The following is a 15,206-nucleotide window of genomic DNA, read 5'->3' as shown; positions in this document are numbered from 1 at the left end:
AGGCAGTCAGCTGGTGTGTCAGTCATTCTGTGGTCAGTAATAAGTAATCATCAGTGACAAGTCTATTAAGTCGTTGAGTCCATCAGCAGTGATCTGTTAATACTGCAATAGTGTTGGTGTGAGTTTCTGTGTCATAAGAATAGTAGTGTGTATTTATTGTCTGTAGTTGTTTGAGATTTTGTTGTTGTTTTTGCTGGCTTTAAGATGACATGATTTCTGCCCACGATGGTGTGATTTATACCTGAAAAATGCTGCACAAATTAAACGCATACTGTAAAACATTTTATATTCACAGCACGAAAATTTCGTGAATTGGAGCCGACGGCCTTTTTCGTGGCATGAAATTTTTGCTAATTGCCACTGGCATTTATGCATATAGTGTAGACATGAAATTTCGCGTTCATTTCAATTTCGCGAACATTTCGCGAACATACCTCGTTTTACAGTATTTTGTTTGCATGGAACTTTTGAAAATTTTACACGGAGCCACTATTCATGAAAGTAAAATTCATGCAAAAGTTCTTTTTGACACAATGCAAATTCCGAATGCAGCTGGCAATTTGTGAAAGTTTTATGCAGTGAAAAGGCCGTCGGCTCCAACTTGATAAAGTTTCATGCTGCGAATGTTTGTGGTTTTACACAGTACTACTCATCTTCGGGAATGCTCATTGCATGATGAGGAACTAGTAAATTTATATTAGGTCTACACCTGTAGCCTTCTACTTGGCTTCAGAAAAAAAAACATCAACACACAACAGCAAAATTTCCTCACTATTGTATGGAGCACCAAGTGGAACCCTTTCATATAACAATAATTATACAACCATTTCTAGAAACAGAATGTCAGAATTTTGACTACAAAAGGAAGGGGAGCGGAGAACTTACCAATATCATATTTGCAGGTAAATTTCCTTTGTGATTCTGTCAAGCTGAAGTCTTAACAAAATCTCACCCTATTCTTATGTGCCACCCTGGACTTGAGATTTGAAAATCATTCCTGAAAAAAAAAAAACATTCTCCTGTTTCACAGACTATTGTTTAGCCAAGGACATTGCTTTCAAGTAAGTGGTGACTTGAAGTTTGACAGAGTCAAAAGCCAGTCACATACAATGTCGTGTATTCTCTCTCCCTCCCCCTCTCTCCCTCTCTCTCCCTCTCCCTCTTGTTTATGGAAACATAGCAGGCCTGCTGGCATACATTACAAAGCTTTGTAACAAACTACAAATTAAGAAGATATGTATGGGCAAAAATGGAGGATGATAAATCTCATAAGACATAGAAAAATATTTGGCTCCATTCAATTCAAATACTCATAATTTTAAAGATTAAAATGGACCTATTTTCTCTTTCTATACCAGAACCGCATAGTTAGAACCATATAGACAAGTGCTTTGTCCAATATGTTGGACAAAAGAGGAAATTTTGATGGCCATGTTTGCATAGGGTGTGAATCAACTAGTGACACAATTTGCACAGGTTATTTTTCAGTCAAGGACGATTAGTTGGAAGTTAAGAGAGATTGAAGGTACAGTGTAGTGATCAGGAGGTTGATGGGACCAATTACTGTGTTTTGAGGCGTATGATACACGTATAGCAAAAACACGGATGCAGCAATGATAATAAAAGCACAAGCGTTGAAAACCTTTTTTGGAAGTGATAGCGATAACATGCAACGTTGAAAGGTGTATGGTGCTCGCAATGATTAATACATGTATGCTCAGCAATTTATCCAAACGTGGAAATACCAACTTGACAGTTCAGTAGATGCAAACTCAATACTTGATTCCACTGTGTCATTAAAGGACAAGTTCACCTTCATAGACATGTGGGTTGAGTGAATGCAGCAATATTAGTTGAACACATCAGTGAGAGTTTGAGCAAAATCGGACAATCCGTTCAAACGTTATGATTTTTTGAAGTTTCTGCTCAGTCACGGCTGGATGAAAAGACTACTATAGCTTGTGATGTCACATGAGTACAACGATGTAAAGAAAGAATAAAGAAAATTCAACATATTTCCATTTTTCTTGCATAACAAAAGAACACTTGACTTCTCTCTTTCACAAGGCAGGGGGAATAATATTTCCCTTAACATACGTCAGTAGCTAGTTGAAGAAATATGCACTTTATTCAAAAAGTAAAGTTTTGTGAAATTCTCTTTTTATTTTCCTTATGTAGTTGTACGCATGTGGCATCTAACACTGTAGTAGTCTTCTCTTCCAGCAGTGACTGCGCAGATACTTAAAATATTCGTAACTTTTGAACAGATTGTCCAATTTTCCTCAAACTTTCACAGATGTGTTCTACTAATATTGCTGCATTCTCTCAATCCTTATGTATATGAAGGTGAACTTGTCCTTTAAGGTGTTTGTAATAGGTTCCCTTTGTGCCTAGTATGATGAATGAGCAGGCGTCTGGCCAGTAATTGTATCGAAGCTGTCACGCTAATTGCCTGTGTTGTACTATGGTGTGATGAATATCTCATGGGTGATCATATCATGTGGGAGATGTAACAGTACCATGTCTTACATGATGTTTCAAATATGCAGCTTGAATGTTGTTGAACTATATTGGTAGTGTTACTTTGTCTGTATCAAGTGACCAAGTTGCATTTTATGGTATGTTAAATTGGCAAGAGCACAGAGTGCATTTGGTCCATTGTGCTAATGCAATAGATGTATTGAGTAGTAGCATTATGGAAACACATTAAATGTAAATTTGATATGCCTTAGAATTTTCTCAGCTATTGATCGAGCTATACAAAACGCTATTAAAACTGCCTAATTCATCACTGTGAGGGATTTTTAACACCTCATTTGGTTGTATTCTGCGAATTTATAGTTTTTCAAAAGTGGATGCTGTCCATAATTGTAAAGCAGTAGATATCCCCATGTGATACCTGTAGTTTAGATGACTGAGGACACTAACACTATAAACAAGTTAAAGTAGCATGAAATTATGTGAACATGTGAGAGTTTAATATTGGAGTGTCTAATGGAAGAGTCTTTCTTAGAACCTGTATTACAGTAATCTAGTGGTTGTCCGGCAGATGTGGGCTCATAACATTGTGTATGCACTTCCATAGTATATTTATGTGACGTGTTGGGGATGACGAACACATGTCGTAATTTACCATTTGCAGATGAAACAAAAATCCAGCAGTAGTGCTTTAAAATAGTTCTAAAATGTGAGTTAGGGGTAGAAACAACCACTGTAAAAGAGTAATTGGTAAAATGGATGTTAAGTATTGTTTGATATACAAAATATGAACAATAGTTATTATAAAACTGTTTCCAGACTAAACCGTCTACAGTTACAGTTTGTTGAGAAAAATAAAGATATCTCCTTATATTTTGTCTTTATCGTGAAAAATTATGTTATATGATAAGATGTTTTGTGGTACAACAGACCTACACATAGAAGTCTATGCATTAAATGCCATATCTTGAAAGTTTTTTGAATCACTGTTCCCAAAGGTAAACAGGACCTTTAACCAGGGAGGTGAGAGAAAACCTCCCTGCTGTAACTGAGAGAATATAAATGTCAGGCAGATATTTTTGCGGGTTTCTTGAGCATGTTCCCTATGCCTTTATGTCAGAGACTGAAAGGTGCAAAAAATTTTATTTGGGGCCTCTTTTAAGTCTTTTGTACATCCGGACATACAGAGACTGTACTGTTTGCTCTTGTGCATTGCAAGGTGGCACAGAGACAAACAGTTAATAATAAACTGAATTTCACAAGACACAAGTGTGTTTATAATGCAAGCGGCGTCATGTTTGATCAAGGTGCAGGTGTTCGTTCACCAGTCATTGAAATGTTTCTTCACTATTTTTTTTTTCTGCAAAACAACAGCAAAAATTAATGCCCACGTAAGATTCTTCAGGTATATTGCAGGGCTTGTTCCCCAAGAAAGCACAAGAAAGTCACTGAATTTCCGAGAAAAAAAATACTTTAATGGAGAATTTAAATGTAAAAGCATACATATATCCATTTTCATCAACATGAGATATTTGAGATTTGAAATTGCTGAAAAACGAATGAATTAAAAATGTTTTCTGATAATTCACACAATTTACATATATCTTGAAAAATATTTCTTGTTATGTAGCAAGTGCAGTATTTTTTAAAAGATTTGATTTTTCTCTGTTTGATGATGACCTGTAAAAACTTGGAAAATGGCATATATATCAATTTATGCATTCCAATTCTTCATATGTGACCCTGCACCACAAAACAAACAAAAAGTCGCCAGACATGGATTTTTAGTTAAGGACAGATTCTGAAAGAGCAGACTCTAACCTTTAAAATGATGTTTAACTCAATTCAAATGGACTCTTCTAACTTATCTAAATAATGGAAAGTAAGCGCACAATCTGGAAAAAGTTTGGAACCGAGAAAAAAGGCTCTGAAGTACACTGTCTATCTGTCTATTCAAGCGCTTAATCTTTACCAAACCGTGCTAGCTGTGCGATGAATAGGACAAACAACAGGATGTAAACCACTGGAGCAACAGCAATGAAGAGATTATCAGATTAAATTGAAATTGAGCATGTTATATCAACCTATTCTGTCCATGATTAATGCCAACTTTCAAAGCAGTACCGGTAGTGTTATCCCTTCAAAAGTTATCAGACTTGAAAGTGAAGAGTGTGCAAAAGATTATCAAGAAATGAAAAGGGGCCTCTAAGACATACCTGATCTCACTTCTCTACAAAAAAGGGTTGCAGAAAAACTGCTGAAAATCCATTTTCCCATGCATTTTATGATCCCAAACTTAAGAATAATGTAGAAGAAGGATAGCTCTTTAATAGAATATGAAAAACGAAACATTGACTTGGTTGACCCCTATCACCTTTTTTGAGTCCTTACGTGAAATCAAGGGGTGCGACTTTTTGTTCGTTTTATGATGCATGGTCACATATCATCAACCCCAGATAAAAGTGTACTCTGTGTATTCTTGTGAAAAAAACTTCTTTTTCATCTGTACTCTTTATTGAATGTTTAAAAATCCCATATCAAAGATGTGTTGAAAATATGATCATTTGAAGACTGTTATTCAGCAAAATTTTAAACTGAAGCATGATTATGTCTTCTTTTTTCTCTGTCCTTCGAACCTAAATGGGATCATGAAAACATATGTGAAACCCCCCCCCCCCAAAAAAAAATAAATAAATGTGCCCTCTTTGATATAGAAGTATAAATCTTATTAAGTTCTTCTGAAAGATATATACCGTATGCCCCCCCCCCCAAAAAAAAGAAATACAATGGGACCCTCCACAATGATAACTTTGAAAATAGTGAATCATTCCAAATACAATTTCAGTGTATGAAACTATAACTTACTACCCACATCTTACAGGAATAAACCCTATTCAGTTTGCTTCAGTGGTCAAAGAGAATTGAGGATTTTTGTAGAGCATGTCAGGAATCCCTTCCCTTCGAGTTCTGTCCATTGTGTTCACACATTACTATGCAGTTCTAAGGGCATCCAAGTGCTAAACTTGGAAGAACCAGACCCACGACATGCTTTACAACGATCCACATTTCTCTGTGACTGCTTAACCAAACTGAATGGGGTTTTCTGCAAAATGGAGCTAAGATGTCATATTTTAAGACCTGAAAGTAGCATTTCAACGGTTTAATCATATTAGGTGTTATCAATGCAAAAGTCCAATTGTAATTGTTTTTTTTTTTTGACATACTGCCAGTCAGACAGTGTTTCATCAGCCTCCAGTAGTCATGCAGTTTTTCTTTGTTCTCTTTCAGTCTTCCAACATCTTTTGAGTCCAAGCATGCCAGGATACGCTACTGGCTGGAGGCTGTCATCGTCAGAACCTGGTTCAAGTCGAAGAGGAGAACGCTGCAGGGATTCACCATCATCGAACATGTTGACATCAACCAACCTGAGCTCTTGGTTTGTACATGTAGCTTTACACCCACTTGAGAAGAATGTATAGGACCTAGAAGTCTTTGCTGACATTCGGAACAACAACATAGCCCTGTTATATATACTAGAGATTGATTTTGTGTATCTCTGGTTTTTTTTTCTTGTTTCTATTCCTCTTCTTTTTCTGTTTGTTTCCCTTAATATTAATAGAAATGTGTAGTACTAGTGGTAGTGGTAGTAATAGTAGTGCTAGTAGTAGTAAAAGTAGAAGTAGTAGTAGCAATAGTAGTAGTAGTATAGAAGTAGTGGTAGTAGTAGTAGTAGTAGTAGAAGTAGAAGTAGTAGTGGTAGTAACAGTATTATTCAATATCAGTGTGGAGGTAGTGAGATTAATATTATTATTAGTATTGTTATTATTATTATTGTTATTATTATTATTATTATGATTACTATTAGTATTATTATTATTATTATTATTATTATTATTATTATTATTATTATTATTATTATTATTATTATTATTATTGTTAGTATTATTATTTATCATCATCATCATCATCATTACCGGGGATAGTTGCAGTTTTATCATTACAGGTATTTGTGTTATTAATGACATCAGCAGCTGTTGACATTTGCATTATCATGCTTTTTCCTCTAAAGAAACAAGAGTCACCAATATCAGTGAAATCTATATCTGTCAACAGCTCTGATTATCAAAATTCTTCCATTAAGTTCTCATCATTCTGTCTGTGTTTTCTTATAGGTTCCTGTGAATGAAAGCAGGGAGCACCACATTGGATGTTTGTGTCGCAAATCTTTCCAGGCCAGTGTGACTCTTGACAGAAAGGGCTACTGTCCAGGTATGTAGCTGATCCCACCTGTTTGGGACTAGCACCCATTAAACCTGTGGAGGACTGGCTGATTTTACTACAACACGCATATCCCACATACACTTGCTTGAGTATGCTATACTTGGGACTCGTCCCCAATGGCCTGAATTCACGAAGGTGGTACAATTGAAACCATGGTTTAAACCATGGACAATTTCTATAGAGCGCCAAGTGTCGCATGGCCTATTTCGTTGATGAAATGTTTATTTTGTTAACGAAATTATCATTTCATCGACGAAATGTTGTCATTTCGTTACGAAGTGATCAATGACTGATTTCGTAACGAAATAGGCCGTGCGACACTTGGCGCACCACACAAATTGTCCATGGTTTAAACCATGGTTTCAATTGTACCACCTTCATGAATTTGAGCCAGTGGGTTAAAGGACCTACCGAATGCTGTGCGAATGCATGCTAACTTGTATTAACCCATGTTCCAAATTTGGGCCTAAATTGTACATTTTCATCTTCTTCTTGAAAGGAAAACCCCATGATGGATTTTCACCACACTTGGCAGGTTGTGTCCCTAGGGGAATAGGATCTCTTTTTTTTTTTTTTTTTTTTAAATGGGCTACCCTCGCCCCCCCCCCCCCCCCCCATTAAGGAATCTTTAGAAATCTTCAGAACGGATAGAGCTAAGTTGATACTGTGAGTAAGTACATTGATGACTGTTGAAGTTTGTTCATGCTGGAATTAACAAATATGTCAGCATTTACATTTTATGATACAATATTTTGTCTCTTTAAAGCACACAGACACTCACGCACACACACACACACACAGAGAAAGATGCCTGTTTATTTTGAAATTAGAATGCGAGTATGAATGGGGCTATATAACTGCTCTCCTTCGTTCTTCATAACTACCTGACAGGAGAGACGATACCAGTGAATCTCGAGATCCAGAACGGCACCAAGAGGGCAATCCAGTCTCAGATGGCTCTGATACAGGAGACGGCGTACCGAATCAAGGGCAAAACGTTCACCGATAACCAGCAGATTAACACCATGGATCTGGGCGTGCTACCAAAGAACCAGCGCCACTGTGCCAACAATTACTACATCCAGCTTCCTCCCATAGCACCCTCCATTATCTCGTGCAAGATCATCACTGTTAGTTACAAACTACAGGTGAGGTTGAAGTTCCATCATCCCATTTTGTTTTTGTTTTGTTTTGTTTTTGTTTTAGCTGTGTCATGGAGTTCTGACATCACATGTTTTAAATCTATAGCATAGTTCTCAGAAGAGCTCAAATTCTGTTTCCCACAATTTGGAATTTGCTTGCAAATACATCCAATTACTCAAGAATACCTGCCTTGCTGATATGGTTAGCCAGGATAATGAGTTGGTTTGGATTATTTTGAGATTTAAAGTGTGAGATGATTTCAATCTTGTTAGTACAAAATTTTTGTCCCCGCCGAACGAGTTCGAGCAGGGGACTATGAAACGGGCTCTGTACGTGTGTGTGTCCGTGTGTGTGTCCGTGTGTGCGTCTGTGTGTGATCAAAATCTTCAATTTGCTACTTCTCTGTCATTTATGAGCCAATTTTGATTCTGTTTGCTTTATATGATAGCACTACGTGCGAGCTGTGAAACTTCTACTCAGAATTTCAGTTGTGACCTTTGACCTTGACCTTTGACCTATATTGTACATTTTGCTACAAAATGCTACTCCTTCGCCATTTCTAACCCGATTTCGATTCCGTTTGCTTTATGTGATGGCACTAGTTGAGGGCTTCAAAACTCCCATACAGAATTTTGACCTTTGACTTCTTCGACCTTTGACCTTGATTTTTTGACCTGTATTGTACATTTTGCTACAAAATGCTACTCCTTCGCCATTTGTAACCCGATTTCGATTCCGTTTGCTTTATGTGATGGCACTAGGTGAGGGCTTCAAAATAGAATTTTGACCTTTGACTTCTTTGACCTTTGACCTTGATTTTTTACCTATATTGTACATTAGCTACAAAATGCTACTCCTTCGCCATAAACCCGATTTCGATTCCGTTTGCTTTATGTGATGGCACTAGGTAAGGGCTTCAAAACTTCTACACAGAATTTTGACCTTTGACTTCTTTGACCTTTGACCTTGATTTTTATGCCTCCGCCACGAAGTGGTGCCGGAGGCATTATGTTTTCGGGTTGTCCGTCCGTCCGTCCGTCCGTCCGTCCGTCCCGTCCGTCCGTCCGTCCGTCCGTCCTTCCGTCCGTCTGTAATGAATTTTGTGGACAGGGTAACTATCAAAACCTTTTGAGGTATCCTAATGAAACTTGGCATGTATGTGTATTAGGGGGTGAAGTTGTGCCTATCAACTTTTGGGTGCACATGCTCAAGGTCAAAGGTCAAAAGGTCAAGGTCAAATACGTAAAATTTCACTATTTCCACTATATCTATGCAATGCCTGAAGATATTTTCTTGAAACTTAGTGTATACATGTATTACCCAATTAAGATTCTCTGGTGAAAGTTTGGATGATGAGGTCAAAGGTTAAAAGGTCAAGTAAAAATATTAAAACTTCACCTTTTTTCTCTGTACCTTGGAAATTGTTCAAGTTATCTTCATGGAACATAGTATATATACATGTACTGACTGGCAGTGATTATCTAGAAAATTTAAGGTTCATGGGGTCAAAGGTCAGGGGTCAAAGGTCAAGGGAAACACTTCAAAATTTTACTATTTCTGTCATGTTTATGCAGTGCTGGCAGGATTATTTTTTTTACACTTGGTGTATGCATGCATAACCTGATGGAGATTCTTTGGAAAAGTTTTTTTTCTTTAAATTTGTTTTTGCCTCAAAGGTCAAAAGGTCAAAGATCAAGTGAAAGTGCTGAAATAAGCTTTTCCTCCATATCTCAGAAGTGGCTCCAGTTATCTTGAAACGTACTACATATTTATGCACGTTCTGCCTGACAGTGATTATTTTATGAATTCTAGGGTCAAAGGCCAGATGAAAATGGTAACAATTTACTATTCAATGCAGAAATTGCACTTTTTCTCCGTACCTTGAAAATAACTCAATGCATAAACATATGAATGGGTCAAAGTCAAGTTAAAGTACTTAACTCCCAAATACATGCTCTCCTATTCATCCAATTAAACCTACTGTAGGTCAAGGAAGGTGAACATTTAACACATTTGTGACAAACTTGTCGTTTTAATATTTTGCCAATTTTGTGAAAATGTAATCACACATTGTCCACATGTACTATCTGGACCTATTAGGAGAATCATGCATTATGGTGGAGGCATACCAGTCGCCATAGCGACATTTCTAGTTGACCTGTATTGTACATTTTGCTACAAAATGCTACTCCTTCGCCATTTCTAACCCGATTTCGATTCCGTTTGCTTTATGTGATGGCACTAGGTGAGGGCTTCAAAACTTATACGCAGAATTTTGACCTTTGACTTCTTTGACCTTTGACCTTGATTTTTGACCTATATTGTACAATGGCTACAAAATGCTACTCCTTCGCCATTTCTAACCCGATTTCGATTCCGTTTGCTTTATGTGATGGCACTAGTTGAGGGCTTCAAAACTCCTATACAGAATTTTGACCTTTGACTTCTTTGACCTTTGACCTTGATTTTTTGACCTGTATTGTACATTTTGCTACAAAATGCTACTCCTTCGCCATTTGTAACCCGATTTCGATTCCGTTTGCTTTATGTGATGGCACTAGGTGAGGGCTTCAAAATAGAATTTTGACCTTTGACTTCTTTGACCTTTGACCTTGATTTTTTACCTATATTGTACATTAGCTACAAAATGCTACTCCTTCGCCATAAACCCGATTTCGATTCCGTTTGCTTTATGTGATGGCACTAGGTAAGGGCTTCAAAACTTCTACACAGAATTTTGACCTTTGACTTCTTTGACCTTTGACCTTGATTTTTGACCTGTATTGTACATTTTGCTACAAAATGCTACTTCTTCGCCATTTCTAACCCGATTTCGATTCCGTTTGCTTTATGTGATGGCACTAGGTGAGGGCTTCAAAACTTCTACGCAGAATTTTGACCTTTGACTTCTTTGACCTTTGACCTTGATTTTTGACCTATATTGTACAATGGCTACAAAATGCTACTCCTTTGCCATTTCTAACCCGATTTCGATTCCGTTTGCTTTATGTGATGGCACCAGGTGAGGGCTTCAAAACTTCTACACAGAATTTTGACCTTTGACTTCTTTGACCTTTGACCTTGATTTTTGACCTATATTGTACATTTTGCTACAAAATGCTACTCCTTCGCCATTTGTAACCCGATTTCGATTCCGTTTGCTTTATGTGATGGCACTAGGTGAGGGCTTCAAAATAGAATTTTGACCTTTGACTTCTTTGACCTTTGACCTTGATTTTTTACCTATATTGTACATTAGCTACAAAATGCTACTCCTTCGCCATTTCTAACCCGATTTCGATTCCGTTTGCTTTATGTGATGGCACTAGGTAAGGACTTCAAAACTTCTACACAGAATTTTGACCTTTGACTTCTTTGACCTTTGACCTTGATTTTTGACCTGTATTGTACATTTTGCTACAAAATGCTACTCCTTCGCCATTTGTAACCCGATTTCGATTCCGTTTGCTTTATGTGATGGCACTAGGTGAGGGCTTCAAAACTTCTACGCAGAATTTTGACCTTTGACTTCTTTGACCTTTGACCTTGATTTTTGACCTATATTGTACAATGGCTACGAAATGCTACTCCTTTGCCATTTGTAACCCGATTTTGATTCCATTTGCTTTATGTGATGGCACCAGGTGAGGGCTTCAAAACTTCTACACAGAATTTTGACCTTTGACTTCTTTGACCTTTGACCTTGATTATTGACCTGTATTGTACATTTTGCTACAAAATCCTGCTTCCGGCGGGGACATATATTACGCACCGTGTAATTTCTACTTTTCCTTGTTGCTCCTGAAGCGCCCTCTCTGTTCAGCACTGGGTTGGTAGAATGATAACTAGTATGTGATGATCAAATCGTGCCCTAGCTGTAGTATTGAATCACTTGCAGCTAACAAGCTGCTGCATGCAATTAACTCTTCATCTGACGTGATGTAAACTGCTATTGCCTGATATGTTGTTATCGATTGGTAACTGAATATAAAACATCATGTAGCAACCACAATCAGGTGTGCTCCTAGATTGCAATATTTTTTGGCGTACCTTTCTGGCTAATATTACACATTTTCATTGTTACATAACTGAAATTGTGTTATTGCAGTGTTATTTCACACATTTCTTGCGCATATGTGTCCATTTTAAGAGTAGAATTTAACAATTTCTGCAGGCTTATGAAACTATGTTTTGCCTTTCAAATAAATTAAGCACAACTGCAGATAATGAGATATTTGATTCTATGTCCAAATTATGATTATGATTATAGGAAAAGAATTGGTGTACTCTTTAAAATCTTGCCATTTTTATATAATGAAAGCCCTTGTGTTTCTCAAATTGAATTCACAGAATTTAATACAATGTTGATAGTGTGGATAATGAAAATTAAATAAAACAGCAGAAGGTGGTTCAAGTTAAGATTTAAAAAAAGAACAAGCATGGCAATAGAAACAATGAAATTGTTTCCTTGGCAAATGACAAATGCAATGTCTGGAGTAATATTGTCAATGTATAGATCTTCATGTGATTTCTAGACTATTTGATGTCTCTCGTCATTTTGTCTTGCATATTGAAAAAAAGAATGAGGTTTTCAATAACCAAGCCTATCCTTTAACTATCACAGGTGAAGTAGAGACTGATGCATGGTCGATTTAATGTACAGAAACAGCATTGATTGTCCACATATAGATTGAACTTCATGAATAGCAAAGATTTTTTTTGTAACATCAAGTTATCATGAATGCATATATTTGTCAATCTTTGCATGTAAGAACTGGCGGAGTTGAATTTGTTGTCATTTATCTTTCTTGCTATATTCATATGTAGTTCACTGTTGGCCTCACTATGAGCAAGGAGAAGGTGGTATTTGATGCTCCCTTCACAGTTGGAACGATACCTTACCGAGAGCCACCACCGCCCCAACAACCTCTCCCGAATTCTGGTTTCACAGTGGAACTCCCATCCCCAATGGAATGGCCTGGAGGATTTGCTCCCTCAATGGGGATGGAGTTACTTGATCCACCCCCAAAGTATCCTGGGGGACCCTCCCCGCCAAGTTTACCTAGTGCACCTCCTCTACCGGAATATGAGTCTGGGTCAGGCACTTTCATGGGCAACCCACCAAAGACTACCACCTCCACAGTGCCACTGAGAAATGCTCCTGACCTCCCCGAGTTCAGCAGGTCGCCCTCCGACAGCAGAATCAGCCCTTGTCCCGCCATGAGACCGCCGAGTCCATGCGCCCCCAAGCCGAGGTCCCATGCTACTGCTCCCAGACCGACCACGCCCACTGCCGGTCGATCGTCACCATCGTCAGCCTCGTCGGCACCCAATGGGAGACCTCTGGTGCTTCCCAAGCTGGAGCAGAATAAGGTCCAACTGAAGCCGGTGAGGACTGCTCCCACCAAGCTTCCCAGTACCAGGGACATGGCAGCGGCCCCGCCCACACCTCCATCATCTTCGCCTCCTCCACCTGTTATCAACCCCAACCTTCATGTATTCCAAGATACATCCACAAGTGGTGACAGTGAGTGCTCTCATTTTATGTAGTCTTTCAACTCGAGATATTGCTGCTGCATTTCAATTGCCGAGGGTAGTACGCTTGTGAAATGAGTAACACAGTGTTCAGTACCTCTTGTCTTCACTCCTTATATTGTAATTAAGGTCCACTGAACATTGTCAAATCACGATTGTGAGTACTCAAAATTGTCTTGACTAGAAGGGGTACTAGATTCATGTTGTGCTGCAATGCTATGAATGTTTCCTTGTAGCTTCTACTGAGATCACCCCCACATTACAATTTGCCATTTTAGAGTCATCTCTTTTATTGTGCATGAGAAATAATCTAGGAAGTACTCCCATGCATGGAAATGGTGTGGAAATGGTGTGGAATCCACGGATGACACAATTTGTAGTAATTTACTACTGTAAACGTGGAAATTTTCGCGGTACATTAATTTTCGCGGATTTCGCGCTACGTTCGGCTAGCGCGAATTCAAAAACGCGCGAATATATCTTCGCAATTTTCTATGCACATTTTGAACGGCCTGGTGTGCTTCGTCGATGATACTGCTACGTAGTACAGACATGTTTACGCATATAGCAGTATCATCGCACGCACCGCATGCACCGAGCTAACGGCCGATTGGTGTGCTACATCCCCCCGCGACTACAGTACTAGTCCTACAGAACATGTATCGAGTAAAATACATGTACTATTGTACGTAGTTGAGCGCTTGTACTCACACTCGCGCCGCTCGCTACGTCGCTTATCGTACGCTGGCATCGCTGGATGAAAACAGCGACTGTGTATTAACCCGCTGCCGAGCGCGAATTTAAGAACCCGCAAATATGTTTTCGAGCCGCTCAGCGCGAAAAATTAATCGCGCGAAAATATTGACGTTTACAGTATCCTATTTTTTTTTTGTCTTCATTCAGAGTGCTGGGCCCCATTTCATAAAAAGTTGATATGATAGCAACTCTTGCTGGAATAGCAATTGTCATGATTATGGCAAGAATGCAGCTTCCTGATTGGCTGTTGCTGCGGGAAGTTGCCATGCGTTCCAGTGAGAGTTGCCATCCTAACATCTTTTATGAAACGGGGCCCTGGTGTAGCCATGAAATAAAGTCTAGTAAATGTAACTTGCCAATTTATTTGCTGTTGTTGTTGTTGTTGTTGTTACACCTTTTTTTTTTTTCTCTCTCTGCATGAACAGATTGTGTTCATGCGTATGCAGAGTGCATCTTTGGTGGCTCTGATGGGCGGAGTGGAGGAGACAGAGGAGATGACTTTGAGGATGGGGAGGACCAGGATCCAGACACTTACAACTACGTCCCCATCTATGCCTGGGCCTTCCCCACTGTCCAGCAGAGATGATTGATGTCCCGGCCAGTGGACAATTAACTAGCCAAAGTGCCTGAACTTGACTAGACTTGACTTGAATTTGATCATGATTTTAGTTTTTGCTGCAGATGTTCCAGGTTCTGGGATAGGCAGCAGGCGGCTAGAATATCTTACACCCACCCTCCACGTGACCCTGTCCAGCAGGTCGATGCCGGCCCTAACACGTTCTGGCAAAGTCTTGCTTGGTTTCCTACATCCTCTGGAGCTGGGAATTGGCATACTCAAGACTGTCTTTACACATTGTGGCACATTCTACATGCTCCTAGCATCTGAGTTGCCTGTTCCGTAGAATTGTAGTCATTTCCAAATTCCCAATTTATTGGTAGTAGTGCGGCATTGGAGACTTCATCATGAGGTTTGACGCCACAGGTCCAGCGGATCATGCATTCTTCAAATAGTG

The 15,206-nt window shown here is 38.8% G+C and overlaps 1 protein-coding gene across 1 annotated transcript in view; it reads left to right on the top strand.

Annotated features, from left to right (window-relative positions):
• Nucleotides 1-14,779, top strand: part of LOC139713318 (arrestin domain-containing protein 2-like) — a 35,071-nt gene extending 20,292 nt beyond the window's left edge. The window contains exons 4-8 of the mRNA XM_071625064.1: nucleotides 5,767-5,914; nucleotides 6,651-6,747; nucleotides 7,651-7,907; nucleotides 12,730-13,429; nucleotides 14,619-14,779. Coding sequence (XP_071481165.1) covers nucleotides 5,767-5,914; nucleotides 6,651-6,747; nucleotides 7,651-7,907; nucleotides 12,730-13,429; nucleotides 14,619-14,779 — 1,363 coding nt within the window. The remainder of the gene's footprint in view (nucleotides 1-5,766; nucleotides 5,915-6,650; nucleotides 6,748-7,650; nucleotides 7,908-12,729; nucleotides 13,430-14,618) is intronic.
• Nucleotides 14,780-15,206: the final 427 nt, after the last annotated feature.

This window comes from Diadema antillarum, unplaced genomic scaffold (assembly GCF_040938485.1).
Source record: "Diadema antillarum isolate AM-2024a unplaced genomic scaffold, OU_Dant_1.0 seq00001947_RagTag, whole genome shotgun sequence".
In the NCBI taxonomy this organism is placed as follows: domain Eukaryota; kingdom Metazoa; phylum Echinodermata; class Echinoidea; order Diadematoida; family Diadematidae; genus Diadema; species Diadema antillarum.
This window is presented reverse-complemented; position numbering and strand designations above follow the sequence as displayed.